Here is a 21,568-nt window from a genome sequence, read left to right on the forward strand (position 1 = left end):
GTCCTTGGAATATTAGTCTCATGTTTTTTTATATCCCACAAATAAGTGTAATCTTTTTATGTCTATCCTTCTTTTGCTGCTTCAGTTCACTCAGCATGACACTCTCCATGTCCATTCATTTGCAAGTGAATTTCATGACTTTATTTTTCCTAAGTAGCTGCATAGTGTTCAGTTGTGTAGATGTACCATAGTTTCTTTATCCATTCCTCTATTCTTGGGCACTTGGGTTGTTTCCAGACTCTGGCTATTGTGAACAGTGCTGCAATGAACCTAGAAGTGCAGATGGCATTTCTGCTGTGTGTATTTGGGCGACCATGGACAGCTTTGTTAACTCTGTATCTCATAATGATTCAATTTTAGAAAAAAGAGCGAGATACTGAGGCCTGACAGAAAAATTAGTGTAGCTTAGTCATAGGTGAGCAAAGCAGGTACGTCGTCCCAGCGCCCTGGGCTTAAAAAACACGTGTTTGTGGGATAGAGAGAGTAGAGCGGTGAAGGCTGAGTCTGGTTTGATTCCTGACACCACATATGGCACCCTGATATCTCACCAGAGTGGCCCCTGACCACAGACCCTGAGTGGTACTGGGTGTTGTCAAACCTTGTGTGCTCCCTCAAGAGTTTGGGCTTTCAGAAAACCTTAGGTCACACTTTCCTCCTATGCAGGTGAAAGGGGAGGGAGGAAGGAAAGATACAGTTTTCTAATGCAAGTTTAGAAATTCTGGTCTAAATATTTTGGCATTTTGCCCTGGCAGTGTATTAATCTTTTTGGGGATGTCTGCCCAAGATGGTGTTTGCTCTTCAGTTTGGTGGTCAAGTTTTGTCTCTGCAGGCAGATTTCAGTCTGACTGGAGAAATGTGGTCTTTTTTTTTTCCCCCTGCTTTTTCCTTTTGGGTCACAGCTGGTGATGCTCAGGGGTTACTCCTGGCTCTCACTCAGAAATTACTCCTGGCAGTGCTCGGGGTACCATATTGGATGTCAGGAATGAACCCGGGCTGGGCACATGCCCTACCCACTGTGCTATCACTCCGGCCCCTGAAGTGTCTTTTTTAAGTGCACTTTTCCCCATCACCTGAGAGGGATACAGTCCACGCCCATCTGTGAATGCCTTAAAGTGCATGCTGTAGTAGTTTGTACATGCTGTATTTTACTGTATGAACATACCTATTTATACTCTTTATAAGTCCAACACAATAAAAGACTAAAATCAATAATAAAATAGAACAATTGTAATACTGTAATAATGGTCACTTGGATGTGCTCTCTTGACTTCTCTTTCTCTCCTTCCATCTCTCCCCCAGATTATTTTATTTTTCACAGTATTTTTCAACCATGGTAGAATGTGGGAAACAGGAGAGGGGAAATTTAAGAATATGGGAGACCATTTGACTTATTTACTTTGGGGCAGTGTGGGAGGACTGGTAACAACCCGCCTGTCACTGTCCTTGCTTCTTCCTGTGGTACTGAAACACAGAGTCCAGACCCAGTGGCTGTAGGGCTGCTGTGTGGAGCTCAGAGAGATTGTTTCCGCTGAGAGAGGCAGCATTCCTGCATCTGGCCCTGAGCAGAGAGAGCATCACTTTTGATGTCTGCTGACTACTTTTGTTGGAATTGGATCCATCACCACAGTTGATTGCCTAAATTTGTTGCCAGCAAATAACAGTATCACTGCTATTTCCATCTGTCATAGCCACTTTCAGATAATTCTAATTAAATCTTCCAGTCACCATTTTTGAATGAATGATGTTTTGTGGCATTTGAGAAATATGTCATATTTTTGGCTTTGTTGGCTGCAGCCCATGCATTTGACTTGCTGTTAGTTTGTCCTGAAGTTGCATGTCTGAATATTTTTAGCAGCTCTTTTGGTCTGATAGGTCATGGCAGGTTAATCAGTGCAAAGCTGATAAATGCTCTTATCTTTTATTTTGCTTCTGGAGATGCCATAAAGGACAGTGTTGAGAATTAGGGAGGCTCTAAGGTATAATCTCTAAAGACTCATCAAAGGTTATTTTGGGAGGATGGAGTGGGGGGGGAGTGAGAGGACATTTCGTGTAGATTTAGTCATCATTTTAGTTTTCTTCTAGACCATGAAATAATACCTAAAATAAGCCTCATTCTGATTCTTGTAAGAGATGTAATAGACATTCCAGTATTGGATTGTGAGTTATTGGGACACAAGAAATGTCAACATTTGTATATTCAAGGATAGGAAGGTTTTAGAAGCTGCCAAACTTTATTTAAATTTGCTTTCTGCTTGTTTCCTGTGTTACCTTAGCCAGTTAATACACCTCCAGAAGACCTCAGTGTAGTATATTTTATATTCTCACTTAACTTCTGTGAGAATATAAACAGCACCTGGTCTAATAAGCATTCAGTAAAGGCAGCTATAACTTTTACCTTGCAATGAGCTATGGTGAACAGATGCTGTGCCTCATTACTCACTGGGGGAAACACCAAATTGGGAGAGATATAAATACCAGACAGATAATATAAAAAAGGTATTAATGAATGTTAGTGAGAATGTGGAGAAGTTGGAACCCTCATGCATTGCTGGTGGAAAAGTAAAAGATGCAATTGCTTTGAGAAATAGTTTAGTGGCTCTCCAAAAGATTAAATGTAGAATTAACCATAGGACCTACCAGTTCCACACCTCAGTATCAACCCGAACTAAAGGTTGATGTCCCCTCCTCACGTGAAGATCCACAGATAAATGTTCATAGCAGCCTTGTTCCTACTAGCCAACACAGGGAAACAGTTCAATGAATGGAAAAACAAAATATGGCATATTCTTTCTGTGTAATATGATTCATTGACAAGGAGTGAATTGCTGGTTTGCAACAACACAGATGGACAGAATCTAGACATAAGATATGTTGAGGTGTAGTATTTCATTTGAGTGAACCTTGTAGAATCAATGTGACTATAGAAAAATAAAACTGTGGCTCATTGTTTACTGGAGAGGTGGAAGTTGGAATTAGCTAAAGAAGGACCTGAGAGAACTTTTTCACCTGATGGACTTGTTTTAAAACTGGATTGTGGTGGGAAGAGAGATAGTATAAGGGGTACGGCACCTGCCTTGCACATAGGCAACCTGAATTCTATTCTTGGCACAACCCATATTTTCCCCACCAGGGATGATCCCTGATTACAGAGCCAGATGCCAGCCCTGAGTACCTCTGGGTGTGGTTCGAAAACGAAAAAAATTAAGGTAGAAGTAAAGATAAAAATAGCAAAACTAGATTGTTGATTTGCATGAACAGTTCTCTGCATTTTACAACTCATCTCAAACTACATTGAAACTTATTTTTGGGTTATTGTGACTAATAAAATCTATCCACCTATAAATCTGTACATATGGTTTTTTAATCCCTATAAAGACATCTGTGTTTATATCAATGAGGTGACTTTTCAAAAGTCTTTAGGCAGTCTAAGAATTGCCTTGGGGACAGTCTTGTGATTAGAGGATCAGAACTTTTCTTCTCACCCCTCCCCTAGGTAGGGGAATTGAGTCATCAGTGGTCAAGGGTTTACTCTGTCATTCCTATCAAGCCTTCATAGTTCCCCCCACACACCACCCCCCACCAGAGAACATGGTCTGGAAGGCTTCAAGTTGGTGAACAGGCAGAGATTAAAGAAGAATGGTCATTTAGTGAGTAAATCATTTCTCATAGTTCTGTGGGGGGACTCCAGCAAATTAAGGACCACTGGGAAGGACTCATGGGCATCCCTATCTTTCACCTGGGACTATCTGGACTTGTGATAAGCATGTGAGAGGGGAAGGCCAGCCCAACAGCTGGACCTGTGGGATATGACACTCTCCAAGTACAAGCTGTCAGAATTGAACTAAATTGTGGATCACTCACTTGATGTCACAGAATGGCCTGGAATGTTGAAAACCCAATGCCTGTGTATCACCGGTGTGGTGAGTGTGTAACACTGGAAGAGCACTGGAGAAACACACGAGGGGCAGAGGTTCCCAGCATAGTGGTGTATCAACAAAACTTCTGCTAAGCTCGCACTTGCATCACATGATTGGCACACATTTTCTAAAGAAATCAAATATTGTGTTTTTTAAAAGAATGCTTTTAGAACTCATACAAATAAGCATGTGGCTCCCCTTGCATTTGACTCTTTCTGCATATTCCATCTTTTATGTTGCTTACAACTCCTGGGCCAGTTGCTTCTGGCTGCAGCAGCCTTTGATTATGAGACAAATTTAAGGCTCCAGAAGAGTTATTTATAAAGTGACCCAAGAGAAGGCATACCATTCAAAAACTAATGCTATGAATATGGGCTTAAGCGTCCTATTTTTCTATTTTTCCCTGTAAATATTTTAATTTTGTTAAAATAAAGCATATATAAAATGACTGTGTTCCTTAATGTTAGATTTTTAGTGGGGTTAATTCTGAATGTTTGTATATTATCTTTCACAAACTTTGTCCTATTACTTTTGTTTTAATTCCGATGAATAATGTTTGTTAGACAATTTTATGCTCTCTTAATTTAAATATTTTATATGCATTCTCCATTTCTTTATTGTATTGCAGGGGATCTACTTTTTTAGCATAATGATAGTAAAATTTTATGAATATTATCATTGTATCACTATCACTGTCATCCCGTTGTTCATCGATTTATTCAAGCGGGCACCAGTAAAGTCTCCATTCGTCCCAGCCCTGAGATTTTAGCAGCCACCACTTACTCGTTTTTCCCAATGATTGGAGGCTCTTTTCAGGGTCAGGGGAATGAGATTTGCTATTGTTACTGTATTTGGCATGTGGAATACGCCACAGGGAGCTTGCCAGGCTCTTCCATACAGGCGGGATACTCTTGGTAGCTTGCCGGGCTCTCCAAGTATACACACACACACACACACACACACACACACACACACACACATATTTCCCTTTATGATGATGTGTCCAGGAATATGTTCACTCATGTGTGAGGCTTGGCCAGAGCATGTGGAAAGCAGCCTGGAGTGGTGGCGTTGGGGTAGTAAAGGTCAGCTGCAGGGGCTGGGTCCCTTGGGGCAGGGAGGGCTCTCACCCGCCCCCACTCTGGGGCACCCCTGGTGTGGAGTCCGGTGGCACGGTTATGGTTTTAAAATGTAGATTACTCTTGGCTCTGTGCTCAGGTATCAATCCTTTCAGAGCTCTGGGGACCATAGGTAATGTCAGAGATTGAACAGGGTCAGCTATGTGAAGGAAAGCGCCTTACTTGCTGTACTATCTCTCCAGCCCCATTCTTATTTTTGATTATTTTGGAATATGAATATCATACAGAAAAATAATGAACAATAAAAAATATTGAAAAGTGAACTGAACAATTAATAGGAAAGCAAAATATTGTATATTTCTCTACAATCTGATAGGATGTGTCACATATTTTGAGTGCATTATAATTTGTTAACTGATTGAATATTCTGAAAATGTTGGCTATTTTCAGTTTTTCTTAATAACACCCAGATTGTTTATATTATTTCAGTAAGATATGTATCATGTAACAATCCCTACTAGGGTTGTTTACACTATAAAATGTTTTAATATGGATTGAATATTGTCATTATATATATATAAATATGTAAATATAAATATTGCCATACACTTATATTCTCAATATTTTTAGGTGATGGTACTTTCCCCTTATACCCTCATCAACAGCAAATACTATTTTTATTAACAGATTGCTAAAACCATTTTATTAGAATTTATGCTTATTTGATAACTGATATACTTATATACTTAAAATAGGTTTTGTTGGCCTTTTTCTTTTCAAAAATTTCTCATTTTTTTACTTTCAGGTTTTTTGATTTTTAAATGTTTCTCTTTGAATCATATAAGAGCCTTGTTATTTAAAGATACTAAACTTTAAACAATATTTTCCTTTATTGGTTGACTTTTAATTTTGGTTATTGACTAAGTTTCTTCTTCTAGAGGTGAGGATTTTTACCTGTTTGAACTAGGTACCTTGAGGAAGTCTGTTTCTCTACCATGCTTTTATGAACTACAGCAGGTAAACAAAGAAGCTTTATTTGGTGTAAAACATGAGAATTCACAGAATTTTCTCAAGGGATGCAGCTGGGCTTAATTTGCATCTTGTGTACACGTTCTCAGAATCTTCAAGGGATCAGTAAATTGTACTACATTTCTGGTGGGTTTTTATTTTTTGAAGGCAATAAATGAATTTCTGGTATGGATTTCTCAATAAGAAACTAGAATTTTTTTCACTTCCTTTTTTTAATTGATTCACTGTGAGATACAGAATTACAAAGCTGTTCACAGTCAGATTTCAGTTATACAGTGTTCCAACACCCATCCCTCGACCAGTGCACATTTCCCACCACCAGTGTCCCCAGTTTCCCTCCACCCACCATCCCCCCAGCCTGTCTTTATGACAGGCATCTTCCTTCCTTCCTTCCTTCCTTCCTTCCTTCCTTCCTTCCTTCCTTCCTTCCTTCCTTCCTTCCTTCCTTCCTTCCTTCCTTCCTTCCTTCCTTCCTTCCTTCCTTCCTTCCTCCCTTCCTCCCTCTCTCCCTCCCTTCCTCCCTCCCTCCCTCCCTCCCTCCCTTCCTTCCTCCCTTCCTTCCTCCCTCCTACTTTTCCCTCCCACCTTCCCTCCTTCCCTTTCTCTCTCACTCTCCCCCCCAGGATCAGGACATCAGCATTTGGGGAGCTGCTGAAAAAACCCTAGTAGAATTAAAGTACAGCCACTCCTGCTGATTAAATCAGAGACCTTGAGAGAATGACCAGCAGACCCCCCCCCCCCTAAATTCTTCCTCTGACTCTGCGCCTGCCCCTGTCCTTGGTGCTGAGCCTTCCTAGAGGGTCTTTGTCAAGGCCCCGGGCTGGCCACCTGCTCTAACGGCACAGGAGCTGCACACCGTGCAGCCTCCTGGTGTGTGTGTCAAGCTCGTGGTGATGGATGTGACAGTGACACAGCCTCAGCGGAGCTCTCTCGACGGACCTGCTTGGGGCCTTCTCACTGCTTTAGAGCGAATTGTGCAGTTGGAGGCCTGAGACTAGCTGGAGCTCTCTGCAGGAAGGGTGGTTTCCAGGTTTCCCCTCTTTTAGAGAGCCTGTTCCACCCAGCCCTGGAGGGAGAGAGAGTGGGACTTCAGTACCTTCACAGGCTTTTGAATTCCCTAGGTCCTTGCTCTTTATTCCCAGGAGTCTTACTTTTCTGCAAATTGACTGTGTTTGACTATGTTCCAACTTTTTTTTAAACTTTGATTGGAGAAAGGATGCATCATTTTATTAAATGATTGCATCTTGGGCCTTCATATTCAGTACAACTAAGTGTAGACTGATTCATGTTGATATGAGGAATATTATTTGGATCAGGGATTTGTTCCTTCAGGCTTATTGAGATTCTGGCTAAATATGGATAGCTATATTTAGAGGACTCCATTTTAGTTTTCAGATGTCTGAATGCTTGAATAATAGATTCTCAAGGTTTCTTCCTGAGTGTGTAAACTTTATAAACCTTTGCAGTTTATTTATTGGAAAGGGGCACATACCTGGATGTGCCCAGAGCTTACTGCTGGTGGAACTCAGAGGACCTTGAGTGGTGAGAGGGGCCCAACCTGGGTTGGCTCCATGCAAAGCAAGTGTCCCACCTCCTATACTATCTCTCAGACCCTTGCAGTTGAATTCCAGTTCACTTTGTTGAAATGCTTTTATAATAAACATTTTCCATTCTTTGGCTGATAATTTGTATGGTCTTTGTAGTTGCTCTTTAGCATTTCTCCAAGAAGCAGATAGATGACTATTTTTATGAATGTTTCCACATTTAAGAAAAAAAATATTATTTGTAGGTCAGGTAGGACTTCCTGTTTGCCCAGAACCTGGTTCAGTGCCTAGGTTAAGGGATTCTCTGTCAGTAACAGAGGACCACTAGCTTTGCCAGTGAAGTTTCTTGCCTTTTTTTGTTTTTTTGGGTCACACCCAGCAGTGCTCTTGAAAGACTCCTGCTCTGTGGTCAGGAGTCACTTGTGGTGGGCTTAGGAATCTGTGGTTTTTGCAAAAATTGTCAATCCTTAGGAATAGAGAGTTCATCTGCTGTCAGTTTGTGGAATTGCATGATATTATCTTTCCTGAATGGTAGCCCTATTTTTAGGAGTAAACATTCAACCCAGGAACTAATTGTTTTAGTTTATTTGGATTTTTGATTATTTTTGAATTTATTTTAAATTATTTTAAAATTATTTTATAATTATTCTTGTTCTATTTAGGGGGAAATTTGGAAAATTAAATGCGAGATAAATGTAAGATACATTACAGAGTCCTTGTTCTCAAGATGTTTGGATACATTGCTTCTGCTTTGCTGGCAGATAAAGCAATGAGCTTTGGAAGCCAGTGGAACTCGTATTTGGGGATCAAGTTGTTGCCTGCGCCGGGGCTTCTCCCTGATCGTGAACTTGACCCCCCTCTGACCAGGTGTTTTGATACATTCGGTCACTTCATAGAGCCACCTGTGAACTCGGCAGAGAGCCTGTTGTAGATGTGAAGACACATAGGTCACATGGCTGGCATTGGGCAGTCTGGACTAGAATCCAGTCCCCTGGGGTCTGGGCTCCTCGCTCTGAGTGCTTCTGGTCGGTTCTGGCATGGTGCTCTTGATCTTTGCCCTATGTCTGGCCTTTGACCACTCATCTTCTTTCAAGCCAGGCCGCTCTCTGGAAACTGAAGCCTCCCACTCCTCCCTGCAAATCCCCTTTTGACCCCACCACAAACCCTCCCCACCCCGGCACTGCCCTTCCCCCCAGCAATTCCCCCGCAACACTGCCCCCACCCCCAGCACTGTCCTCACCCCCAGTACTGCCCTCCTTCCCACCCCACGCACTGCCCCAGACCCTAGTATTGCTCTGTGCTGGATTTGAACGTGAATGGTGCCTTTCTTACTTGCCTGGTGCTTACCAACGCTGGCCAGAGCATGGCCCCCAACCCTGGGACTCAGCCCTGTTTTCTAGCAGTTGCTCCCCTTTCTACCGTTCATTCAGGGAGGAAGGCCGTGGATCACCAAACATCCTGGGCCACATGAAGAGAGGATTTTAAAAAAAGAAAAACAACCCCACATTTCGACTTAACTTTATTGTCTTGAATATGAAAAATACTTATGATTCAAAACTCAAACTAGGAGAAAGTATACTTACCGAAGTCTCGGTTTTGCCCCTTTGTCGGTTTCCCCTCACTCATTTACCGTAGGGTAAGCATCTTGTTTTTTAGTTTTTATTATGAAAGATATAATAATTCCTTAGTCTCTATTAAAAATAAAATTAGCAAAATGTACAGTTTTTCTTTTCCACAAAAAAGTTGCATTTGAAGACAGCCTTTTGCACATTGCTTTTTCAGCTAACACCTCATCTTGGAAATCACTTCACACTGCTAATAAACTTGTCTTGGTGACTTTTCAGTGCTCTGTGGCATTACTGCACCATTATTCTTTATTTAACTGACCTTCTGTGAGTGGATATTTGCATCATGCTGAGAATTCTGCCATTAGGAACAGTGCCACGAATTAATTAATATTATGCATGCAGTGTTTCTTATTTGTGGAGAGAAAAGCGCAATGACTAAAGAGAAATGCACTGGTAGTAGTTTTCCAGTTTTTGCTAAATTTCCTTTTAAATGAGAGTGTCTAAAGTTGTGCTGTGTTTGCAACAGTCAGTGCCTTCATCTACCCTGTTACTGCTGTGACACCCATGCTCCCGTAGGAATTACACGCACATGCATGTGCATGCACACATATCTGCAGATTCACATGTGACTACCCTACAGGCCACAGATTTGCAGGGCTGCAGGCCAGGAGAGCCGCCTCCCTGGAGTAAGGGCGTTGGAGACTGGAGCAAGTTCTGCAGTTCTTGGTCTGCTTCTACCTCTGCTCTCTGTACTCACAGAACTTTTAAGGGAAATTGGACCTAGGAAGAGTAAGTTGTAGAGAAAAATGGTGTGTCCCTTGAAAGACAGAGTGCCTGCGGTTAGTGCTGCCTGACAAACTGTGACCCTGAGAGAGACTCTCTTCAGGGTCCTGTTTCTCCAGGCTATGAAATGGTCTTCCCGATGTTCACACCCAGAGGAAACTTCATTTCTGGAAAGCAGTCTCCCGTGCTACTTGTGTCGTGTGTGGAGTTGGGAGACATGATGCCCAGGCCTCAGCCACTAAGCAGCTGCTTCAGAATAGAGGACAACAGAGGGGAAACTCCCCACTGGACACTTGGCCCGTCCCCTGATCCTGGGCGCTGTGCGGACATGAGTGGCCTGCAGGAGGGAGGCCTGAGGCTGGGTGCTGGTTTCTTGGAGCTCTGGGGTTCCTCAGGGAGGAGAGGCGGAGCGGGAGCTGCAGGCTCTATGAAAGTGGCCTCCCTAGTGGTAAGGGAGAGATTTAAAGTGATTTGTCTTTAAGAGAAACATGGAAGATGCCGTTTGGAAGAAAGACCCAGGGTCTGTCTGCATCTGTCACAGAGATCGTTGGCATGAACTGTCACCTGTGTGAGGAACATTCCCTTGGGCTTTCCTTGCCCGAGTAAATGGATGACCTGAACTACATTTCTGAATCAGACAAATGCCAACAAATTCTAAATTACAGTCCTTTTCTAGTAACAAATCTGGAACACATTGACTTCCTAAGTGTGCCTCTGGAGGTCTGAAAGCTTGTATTCTAAGTATTCAGTGTTGTTTCTGGCCTTTTCCGTAACATCTGACTTAGTCGGTGTCCAGCATAGCATCTGTGCCCCCGTCCTTGGCACAGCATTGCAGCTCTGGGCCTGTTTCTGAAGTCAATGCAGTTGTCGGTGGACGGGCTTAGGGGTGCCATTGTTTACGTGCTGGGCTTGGGAAAGGTCAAGAATGCCCTGGCTGGTCTCAGAAGCCCCGCTGACTACCTTGGTGGGCATGGGGCAGGGGGCTGGGAGGCAACACAGAGTACCTTTTCCTGTCCAGAAATGTTTTATTGCCTTTGTCTGTCCCTGTTTTCTTGTTGATAGAAAACAATTTTTTTTAAATTTAACTCTGTCTTATTTCAAAGTTTTATCTACACACAGGGCCAGTGACCTGGTTCATGGAGGTTGAAGGTGTGAATTAAAATGACAGACCAGGGCCCAGGGGCTGAGCACGAGTTGTGTGCCAGTGCTGCGTGGCTCCTGAACACCTGCCAGGGTACGGGCCATGGCTCCAGGGCCCTCCCACATCCCCAGCACAACTGGAGGGCCCCTGTTTTAAAATAGTCATAGCACGAGTGGATGATTTAGACACTTTCATGGGCCGCCCCCAGCAGCGGGGTGGAGGATCACTGCTCCTGGGGGGCTCATTCTCATAGGTTTAAAGTTTAAAGTCTCAAAACTGTTTTCCCCAAATTATTTTTATTCATTATTATTTTTTAATCATATTTTTAAATCATTTCCCCCAATTATTTTTATTTATTATTATTTTTTAATCATTTAATCATCTTTTCTACTGCTATTTATTCAGCCATTGATTAAGGTGATCTAACTGGGCATGAATGTCACATTCCTTTTTTTATGAGTGTCACACTGGGATTCCCAGGAGGCCAGGGGGCTCCTCTGCCTCTTCTTGCTTCTGGGGGCACTGACGTAATGAGTACTGAGGCAAGAGCACCCTAGAATCACTAGGGGATCAGTGATACGAATACAACTTTGGGTATATTCGGATACATAAACATCTAGAAATGTGTGAAACCTTGGGGAAATGTTGCAGAAATAAGTATTAAGATGAAATGAAAAACTGTGATATTTCATTTCTGAAGTTTTTACATAGCTGAGGTTCTCTGAATTAAAAAAGAATGGATTGTCTTTGAGTGGCCTGTTTAATGAATTGGTGACACCTGACTTATTTAGAGATGAGAAAAGGTAGGAAAAAGAACAGACACTTTTCTGTGGTGTCCCCCCACTTCTGGTTTGTTTGGGGCAGTCCTGGCAGTGGTCAGGGATTCCTTCCTGCTCTGGCTCAAGAATTGCTCCTTGTGGGGTTGGGGACCACATGGTGTGCCCAGAATTGGACCCAGGTCAGCCATGTGCAAGGCAGGCCCCATGTCTGCGGTATTCTCTCTCTAGCCCTGATGGGAGTTTTTCTTTTAAAAATTGTAAGAAATAAAAAGTCATGGTGGAGTGGCTCTTCTGCTAACTTGTTATCTCCTCAGGCTTCAGGTTTTCATGTTTAAACAAAATCCATTCATCCTTTCTTGCTTGTTTTGATGAGGTCTCAACAGTTTGCAGATTAACTGCTATTGACAAACTTTTGCTTCCTTCTATTTCTAGTGCACAGAGGCCAAAAAACATTGCTGGTATTTTGAAGGACTCTATCCAACGTATTACATGTAAGTGTTTTTGTGCTTTCCTATTTGATTCTGTGGTGATCATTCTCTGGGGATTATCTCTCTAAAGGGAATCGGATTCAACCATGAAATGACTTCAGAGGACATTTACCTGCTCAGACCACTTCCTGCAGGGACCCAGAGAAACTCAGCTGTTCTTCCCTCTCTCATTTACTGAGTCATCCATGAGTGGTCTAAAGGGGCAGGATGGCTAGCAGAGGGATTTGGGTTTATGCTCAATTTTGTAGGCAGAAGGAATAAGTGGGGATGGGAGGAGGATAGGAAAAAATCTTCTGGGGTGTGTCTGCTCGCGAGCGCGCACGTGTGTGTGTGTGTGTGTGTGTGTGTGTGTGTGTGTGTGTACTTGCCCCAGGGATGTGTACTTATGTGTGGTCTCAGGAACTCTTGCCTCAGAGGTCCTTCACTACTCACATCTTTTTAAGACTCTTTCTGTGCCTTCAGTACCCACCAGTCTTGACTCTAATTAAAGCTTTGCTGTATTCCCTCTTACTGTTTTCATGTGTGTTTAATATCTGCTCTTACTCATCTTATATGCTGAGCCATCTGCCATCATAGTGACCAGATTGACACTCCAGTTATCAAATACTATGTTTCATTCTGATCAGAAGTCTCATAGGTTTAAAGTTTAAAGTCTCAAAACTGTTTTCCCCCAATTATTTTTATTTATTATTATTTTTCAATCATGTAGGAGTACTGCTATTTATTCAGCCATTGATTAAGGTGATCTAATTGGGCATGAATGTCACATTCCTTTTTTTATTCTATTCTGAATGTTAATTTTATTTCATTATTATCCCCCTCCTTTTTTTTTTTTTGATTCACCTTGAAATACAGCTACAAAGCTTTCATGTTTGAGCTTCGGTCATATAATCATCTAACACCCACCCCTTTACCAGTACACACTTTCTACCACCAAAATTCCCAGTATCCCCCTCCTCCATTCCAACCCTTCCCCTGCTTGTGTGGCAGACAATTTTCCCCATACTCTCTCTCTACTTTGGTTGCATTCGATATTTCAACAACAGTCTCACCACCAATCAAACCTGCTGGAAAGGCAATGCTAGACGATTTGTTTTGTACTGCTTGTTATGGAAATTCTGTGTCATTCTTTTCTGGGAGCTTTATAGTCTCTGGGTCTGGGCCATTGGTCCCAGGGGCAGTTTGTGGGTGTGACTGCCAAGCTACTGAAAAACTGGGGACCTGGGGGGAGGAGACTGAGTCTTGATCCAGGCGAGCCTAGAGCTCTGTCATGGGTTCCCGCCTACCTCTGCGCTACAGGCTCTGACTGCATCTTTTGATCTCTTTCGAGATTTATGAGTCTCTGAAATAAGGCCAATAATCTTATATAGCTGAGCCGGAGGTGATTTGTGGGTGTGTCTCCCACATACCTAACTTTTGGCCATTTAATTATTTGGTAAACTTGGCCCCAAGTTGTTTGGGTCTGGCCAAAGGCACAGCAGCAATTTTGGGGTATCTGAAAGTCTGAAGGCATCATCAGGCTGCTGATGCACTCGCCCCACAGGTACAGATTTACCTGCTCATGGCACCATACCCCCCTCCAATTATTTTTAGTATTGAATTTTGCAAACTATGAGATTTTGGTTTTTGTTTGTTAGTAATGGATATAATTGTGTATGGCAGGAACACTCTATTCTTGCTTCTACAGCAGCTAGAGAGGAACTACAGCGTCATAGTCAAAAGGAATCTATCTTCATGGAATAGGATGTATATTTCCTCCCTGTCATCTTGGGAGTTCCAATTCGTCAGGAAAGACCAGAGGAGTAGAGACCCTTGCAAGCCTGTGGTGGGTTAAAGCCCAGGGGCTTGGTCAGTTTCCCCAGCAGAGTCTCATGTGACCAGCAGGAATTCTTACTGCCCACATTGTGGGAGTCTTGGCAAAAAAAAAAAAAAAAAAAAACCCTCTGCAGCTATAAAAAAACAAAAGCAAAAAGCAACTTGGAAAAAGCCCTAACAGCAGAGGACTTGGACTCTAATTACAGAGGTGTCAGGTTGAAGAAAAATTGGTATAATAGGAAGATAAAACCATTTGCTTCTCTTGCTACAGTGAATTTTCCTTAGTAAATGTTATTTAGTTGGGTCAGCTTATGCAAGTATGGATCAACTGTGTTTCTCTAATATCTTTCTCGGGATAAAAATCTCAAATTGCTTTCTAGGGCTTCTGATGAGTGCTTTTCTGTTTAATCAGAGGTTGGGAGGTGGAGGGAATCACTCCCTGCTTACTTGTTCCTCTGTTTCCTTATTTTTTTACCTTATTTATATGTACTCTTTGTGTGTTTTTACACGGAGGCAGAGAGGAATACAAAGACATGCCTTATTCTCCTGCTTAGACTGTGGCTTCAAATGCATTTTGATTTTCTTCTCTACCAATGGTGGTGGTAGTGGGAGTAAAAATCTTGAAATTAAAAAGTAAAATCACCCTATTAGGGTACTGAAGCTCCACAGTAGTAGTCAGAGACTTAAACACTGCCCTATCACCTCTGGATAGATCAGCAAGAACAAAACTCAGCAAGGAAACACGGACTCTGAAGGAAGAAATAGAAGAGAGAGGCCTAATAGACCTATACAGGGCTTTACACCCAAAAAATAAAGAATACACATTCTTTTCCAGTGCACGTGGAACATTCTCCAAAATAGACCATGTACTGGGTCACAAAACATACCTCAATAAAATCAGAAAAATAGAAATTGTATCAACTATCTTCTCAGACCACGATGCACTGAAGATAGAAGCAAATCACAGACGCAGAGAATCAAAACAAACACCTGGAAATTGAACAGCTCAATGTTGAACAATAAGTGGGTCAGGAAGGAAATCAAGGAAGAAATCAAGAGATACCTCGAAACAAATGAGAATGAAGACACAAGCTACCAAAACCTATGGGACACAGCTATAAAGCTGTGTTAAGGGGAAAATTTATAGCTCTGCAAGCATTCCTTAGGAAAGAAGAAAGGGCCTACATAGATAGCTTGACTTCACAGCTCAAGGCCTTAGAAAAGGACCAGAAAAAGGAACCCAAACCAGACCGAAGGAGAGAAATAATAAAAATTAGAGCAGAAATTAACGACATGGAAACCCAGAAAACAATCCGAAAGGTCAGTGAAACCAAGAGCTGGTTCTTTGAGAAAATAAACAAGATTGACAAACCACTAGCAAGACTCACAAAGAAAGAGAGAGAGAGAACCCCAATAAACCGAATCAGGAATGAAAAGGGGGACATCACAACAGAAACCAATGAAATTCAAAAGATCGTCAGAGACTACTTCGAAAGCCTGTATGCTATGAAACAAGAGAACCTAAAAGAAATGGATGAATTCCTTGATTCCTACAATCTCCCAAGACTGAACAAAGAAGACTTGGAATACCTGAATAGACCCATTAATATTAAGGAAATTGAAACTGTAATCAAAAATCTCCCCAAAAACAAAAGCCCAGGCCCAGATGGATTCACTGGCGAATTCTTCCAAACATTCAAAGAAAACCTGCTGCCAGTCTTCCTCAAGCATTTCCAGGAAATTGAAAAAACAGGAACCCTCCCAAACAGTTTCTATGAAGCACACATCTCCCTAATACCAAAAGCAAACAAAGACACCACTAAGAAAGAAAATTATAGACCAATAATCCTGATGAACACTGATGCGAAGATCCTCAACAAAATATTAGCAAATAGGATCCAACAACTCATCAAAAAGATCATACACCATGACCAAGTGGGATTCATCCCAGGGATTCAAGGATGGTTTAACATTCAAAAATCAATCAACATAATTTATCATATCAACAAAAGTAAAGATAGGGTACTGAAGCCCAACATAAAATCAACGACAGTTATTTAAGCACTTACTCTAGGCCAGGCATTGTGCTGTACCTCTGACGTGAATGAATATCATTAATCCCTTGTCACTTGAAAACCTCAGTCATGCTGGTCCTTTTGATTCTGTGAAGGGTGTTTCTGCCCCCAGTGCCCTCACATAAATCCATTCTTTTGTTAGTACTCACTAGAACCACTGTGTAAACCTTTTCTCTTGCTTTCTTGAGGTTTAACTGACATATAACACTGTGTAAGTTTAAAACATTAATTTGATATTTTTCTATTGCAAAATAATCACCACCATAATACTAGCTGACACCCTCATCATGTCACAAAATAACCATTTTTTTGTGGGAAAAACATTTAAGATTACTGTATCACTGTCATCCCATTGTTCATCAATTTACTCAAGTGGGAACCAGTAACATCTCTATTCCTTCTAGACCTGAGATTTTAGCAGCCTCTCTGACTTGTCATTCCCAACTATTGGAGGCTCTTTCAGGGTCAGGGGTCTGAGACCTATCATTACTGTTTTTGGCATATTGAATAAACCATGGGTAGCGTGCAAGGCTCTGTTCGTGAGGGTGGGATACTCTCGGTAGCCTGCTGGGCTCTCCGAGAGGTATATGTATACATATATACATATATGTGTGTGTGTATATATATATATGTATATATATATATATATGATTTGTTGCCTACTGTCTGAACTCCATCAAATATGGTGTGGTAATTATGGAAAATGAGTAGGAATTGTCTTATAATGTGTCGCGCAGAGCGGCCAAGCAGTCTGGAAAGCGGCCTGGAGCGTGGTGGCGGTTGAGCAGTGGAGGTCAGCTGCTGGGGCTGGGTTCCTTGGGCGGGGAGGGCTCTCACCCACCCCCTTCTGGGGCACCCTGAGTGAAAACAGCCTGGTATAGATTCCAAAGGCTTTGTTGGTGGGAATGTCATGTGGTTCAGCTACCATGAAAGATGGTAAGGAGACTTTTCAAAATAAAAATTAAGATAGAATTAACATCAGTGATTCAGTAATTTCATTTCTTGGAAACTATCCCAAGAATACAACACCAGGGCTGGAGCGATAGTACAGCGAGTAGGGCATTTGCTTTGCACATGGCCAACCCGGGTTAGATTCCCAGCATCCCGTATGGTCCCCTGAGCACCACCAGGAGTGATTCCTGAGTGCAGAGGCAGAAGTCAGCCCTGAGCATCGCTGGGTGTGACCTAAAAAGCAAAAAAAAAAAAAAAGAATACAACACCATAAATTTTAAAAGGTATGTGCACATCTATGCTTCAATTTATAGTAGCCATGATCAGCAACAAATCATTGAAGAAATGGTGGAGTATTATGCAGCTGTAAAAAAGAGGACATTTTGGATTTTTGCCCTATCTTGGATGAAACTGAAGTATATCAAGTCAAATGAAAGGTCAGAAGGACAAGTGTTGCTTAATCTCACTTGTATGTAGAATGCAAGCAACCAAGTAAAGGAATAGTTAGTATCCAATGAAAGCAAACCTTTGTACTCTCATAACAAAACTCAGGTTACCAAGGTGAGAGGACGCATGCTGTAGGTGAGGCAGGGGTGATTATAAATGATGTGAGGAGAGTGGTGGAGTATATTTGGCATTGTGTTGATGGTGTTAAGTGCAGTAACTTTGTACAACAAAAGTAATGGCTATTTCCTTCTCTTTGTGTGCCACAGATGAGTAGGCCATTAGTATGCATACTTCTCCCTCTGACTCTCCTTAACCTGGTAGCTCCAGTTCCATCTGTCTTGAAGCTACCTGTAATATTTAATTTTTGTGTGTGGCCACGTGATATTTTATTATGTATATAATCACAATTTTATTATTCATTAATTTCTCATTGAACGTTTGGTTGTTTCCATATCCTAGGCATTGTGCGAAGTGCTGCAGTGAACATAGATATGCATACAACTTTTGAAGTTAATGCTTTGTGTTTGGAGGACTAAATGACTAAAAGTGGAATCACAGGCTCGCGTGGAAGGCTTGTGTTGAGAAATTTTTGTACTGTTTCCCACAGAAGCTGGCCAGACAACATCCCACCAACAGTGCATGAGGGTCCCTTTTTTCACTGCATCCCCTCCCGAACTGCTTGTTTCCAGCCTTTGGTATACGCCGCTCTTCCTAGTGTGAAGGGATGCCTCATTGCTTTGACTCACATTTCCCTTCCTATCAGGGATAATGGATGCTTCCTGTAAGCCACCTGGCCTGATGTATGTCCTCTTCTTAGAGTGTATGGTCATGTCCTCTCCCCAGGTTTTGATGGGATTATTAGGTCTTTGTTGCTAAGCTTTGTGAGTGCTTTGTATATCTTGGATATAAACACTTTCTCTGATATAGTGTGCACACCCTTTCTAACACTTATTACCTTTTTTTAACATTAGCCATCCTACCAGATATCTTTGTGATTTTGATTTGTATTTCCTCAACTAGTGATGTTGAGCACCTTTTCATATACCCTTAGCCATCTTAATGTATTCTTATAAAACTGTCTATTCCAAATATTTTGACCATTTTAATTGGACTATTTTTGTTGTTGAGTTAAATTTCTTTGTATATTTTTCTTTTAATTCCTTATTAGACTGTTTGCAAATCTTTTGTTGTTATTATTGTTGCTGCTGTTATGCAGAACCTTGTTGGTTTGGTGAAGTAACAGCTATTTTTTATTCTTTGGTTACTTATACTTTGGGTAAATAAATAAATAAAAGGCAAAGAATGAAAATGTCATTAGAATTTAGAGTGTGTTGAATTTGTAAATGGTACTCTGATGGGTCTCTTTTCATTCTCTTTCCCCATTTGTTCCTCACTCCTTTGTAAATTACTAGATTGTGTTGTTTCCTACCTAAAAACATCAGGAACAAAGTTCAGCTGTGTAACATCTTGGAGCTGTAGGTATCCAAGACACCTAGCTGGTTTTTATCTTTTCTTTTTACTGACAGTCCCTGTCTGGCCTTAAATGCCTCAGGGGTCTGTGGTGAACACGGACAGCCGAGCTCCCTGTTGAACGCAGCTGTCCCTTCTAGACCCTATACGTTGACGCTGCCTTCTGCTGACTCCACCCTTGGTCTTTGCCCAGCAGTCCTTACCCTCTAGGACACCATCCATGGCTAACCCTTGAGCAGGACTGGTTCCTCGTCTTTGTGACTCTGGTGTGTTTCTTGGATAACCTTCACACAACATTATGTGTTTTATGAACACTTCCATGGTGCCATGACTTGCCTGTTTACTTAGCCTTAGTGTTTAGCTTGGTGATTGGCAACTGGAGTATTTCTCCTTGTGTTTCTGCTCCATATTTTGGTACCTGTCTTTAGTCTTAGATTTAAGAATATAGATAACAGAATCTAGATGTCAGGGTCCAAATATTTGCTCTATTCCTCATTCTTTTAATTGGAGTGAAATTGTCATAGCAAAATCAACCGTTTTACATTGAGCCAGCCAGTGACCTAGAGTATATTCACAGTAATGTAAAGTCGGTACCACTATCTACTTCAACTATTTCTCTGCTCTTTTGTATGTTACTGACATTTTGACCTTCTTGGTAGCTTTTTTAGTGAACCATGGACACTGTTCTGGCTCTCTAACAGTTACATGGGGTCTGTGAGTGGTCAAGCCTGAGAACATATGAACATGTTGCACCAAAGCCCAGCTGTGTCTCTGCTATTTCGGTACACATAGTGGTTCTGCAGACCGAGCTTGCCCCGGCCCTGCAGAGCCTCAGTGCCGCCCTGGGGCACTGGGAGTGTCTCTGAGGAGAAAGGCTGCGGTTAACCAGCCCTGCCCTAGGCGGACTGGGGTTGGGCCTTGGAAGCCTCTCTCCCTGTGTTCTGTCACATGGGGTAGTGAAGTGTTTCTACCCCAGGAGGGACAGACTGAAGAGAGATCACTTGGCTGTATTCTGTTCTGGGACAGCCTACCTTCTTCAGGCCACATCTGCTGCAGTCAGGTGGTGGTCGCTCAACAGGAAACAACAGACGTGTGGTGACCTATGCAGGGTGCCACAGATGACCCTGCAGGTTAGGTGACTGACCCAGCCCAGCTCAACCATGCTGGGGACCCGGTGCTGATCTTCTCCCAATTCACTGCATTAGACCCTCTCTTAACACACATCTAATCTGCAGCCCAGTGTCAGGGCTGTGGCAAGTACACTGATTTTATCCATTCCCGGACACATGCTGAGTACCTGCTGTATGTCACTTACTGAGATACTGTGTGTGCAGGGCCGACAAGGTTTGTCCTGTGGACAGGGTAGTAATAGCTGATTCATTATTATTAAGGCATCATTGACATTAAATTTAAGAAACTTATGTTCATAACTGGGCTGGAGCGATAGCACAGCTGTAGGGCGTTCATCTTTCATGTGGCCGACCCGTTTTCGATTCCTCCGCCCTTCTCGGACAGTCCAGCAAGCTACCAAGAGTATCACGCCTGCATGACAGAGCCTGGCAAGCTACCTCTGGTGTATTGGATATGCCAAAAACAGTAACAATAAGTCTCAATAACAATAAGTAACAATAAGTAATGAGAGACGTTACTGGTGCCCGCTCGAACAAATCGATGAGCAACGGGATGACAGTGACAGTGACAGATGTTCATAACTATCTCATTTTAAATATATATATTCTCAGTATATTTTAATTTTCTTCTGGGAAAAAACCTTTATGTAACTTTCTTCAAAATAGGCAACTCCTTAATTCCCTATTAATAACAGTATGCCATCTCAGATGATTTCCTTGTGCCTGTACTCTGTTAGTGGCCTTTTCCTCCCTTTAGAAAAGATATTCCCTACAATACCCCAGTTTTGTGTTTATAATGCCATGGGGCACACTGGGGACAGAGCATTTAGGCCGCAAACTGTTTTGGAGATTTTACTCCTATTTAACTCTTGAAATCCTTTTCTTTTTTTTTTTTTTTTTGGTTTCACCAGAACCCCTGATGGCCCTCCTCTAACCAGTGTTGAACTGGAAGATTGCATATGTGTAGGTACAAAGTATTCTTATTCTTGAAGAAAAAAAAATTTCTCTGGGATAAAAACAAAAATGCAACACTGATTTCAAACCTCCCTTGAAAATTTTTTTTCATCCTCCCTCTGTATCCTTCACTACCTTTCTTTTTCCTCCTATCAACTTCCCTTTGAGAAGCGTCTAATGAAGATGTTGTCTTTTTTTTTGCCAAGGGTATAGCTCAACTGTTGATTTGAACTTTGCCTTTGCCTTTGCGAGACTCTTGTTTGATCCCTTGTCTGCACCAAAATGAGGGGCAGAGTTGGGAGGAGGGGGTAGGAGAAAAGAGAGAACAAGAAAAAAGAAAATTTATTTAGGGCTCTTTTTAAATCTTCCCTTAGCAACCATGCCATTTAGAAATAGGC

General features: G+C 42.0%; 1 protein-coding gene across 1 annotated transcript in view; it reads left to right on the top strand.

Annotated features, from left to right (window-relative positions):
• Window positions 1-21,568, top strand: part of VOPP1 (VOPP1 WW domain binding protein) — a 102,032-nt gene that overhangs the window by 34,425 nt on the left and 46,039 nt on the right. The window contains exon 2 of the mRNA XM_055130610.1: window positions 12,273-12,331. Within this exon, the coding sequence (XP_054986585.1) occupies window positions 12,273-12,331 (59 nt within the window). The remainder of the gene's footprint in view (window positions 1-12,272; window positions 12,332-21,568) is intronic.

This window comes from Sorex araneus, chromosome 3 (assembly GCF_027595985.1).
Source record: "Sorex araneus isolate mSorAra2 chromosome 3, mSorAra2.pri, whole genome shotgun sequence".
In the NCBI taxonomy this organism is placed as follows: domain Eukaryota; kingdom Metazoa; phylum Chordata; class Mammalia; order Eulipotyphla; family Soricidae; genus Sorex; species Sorex araneus.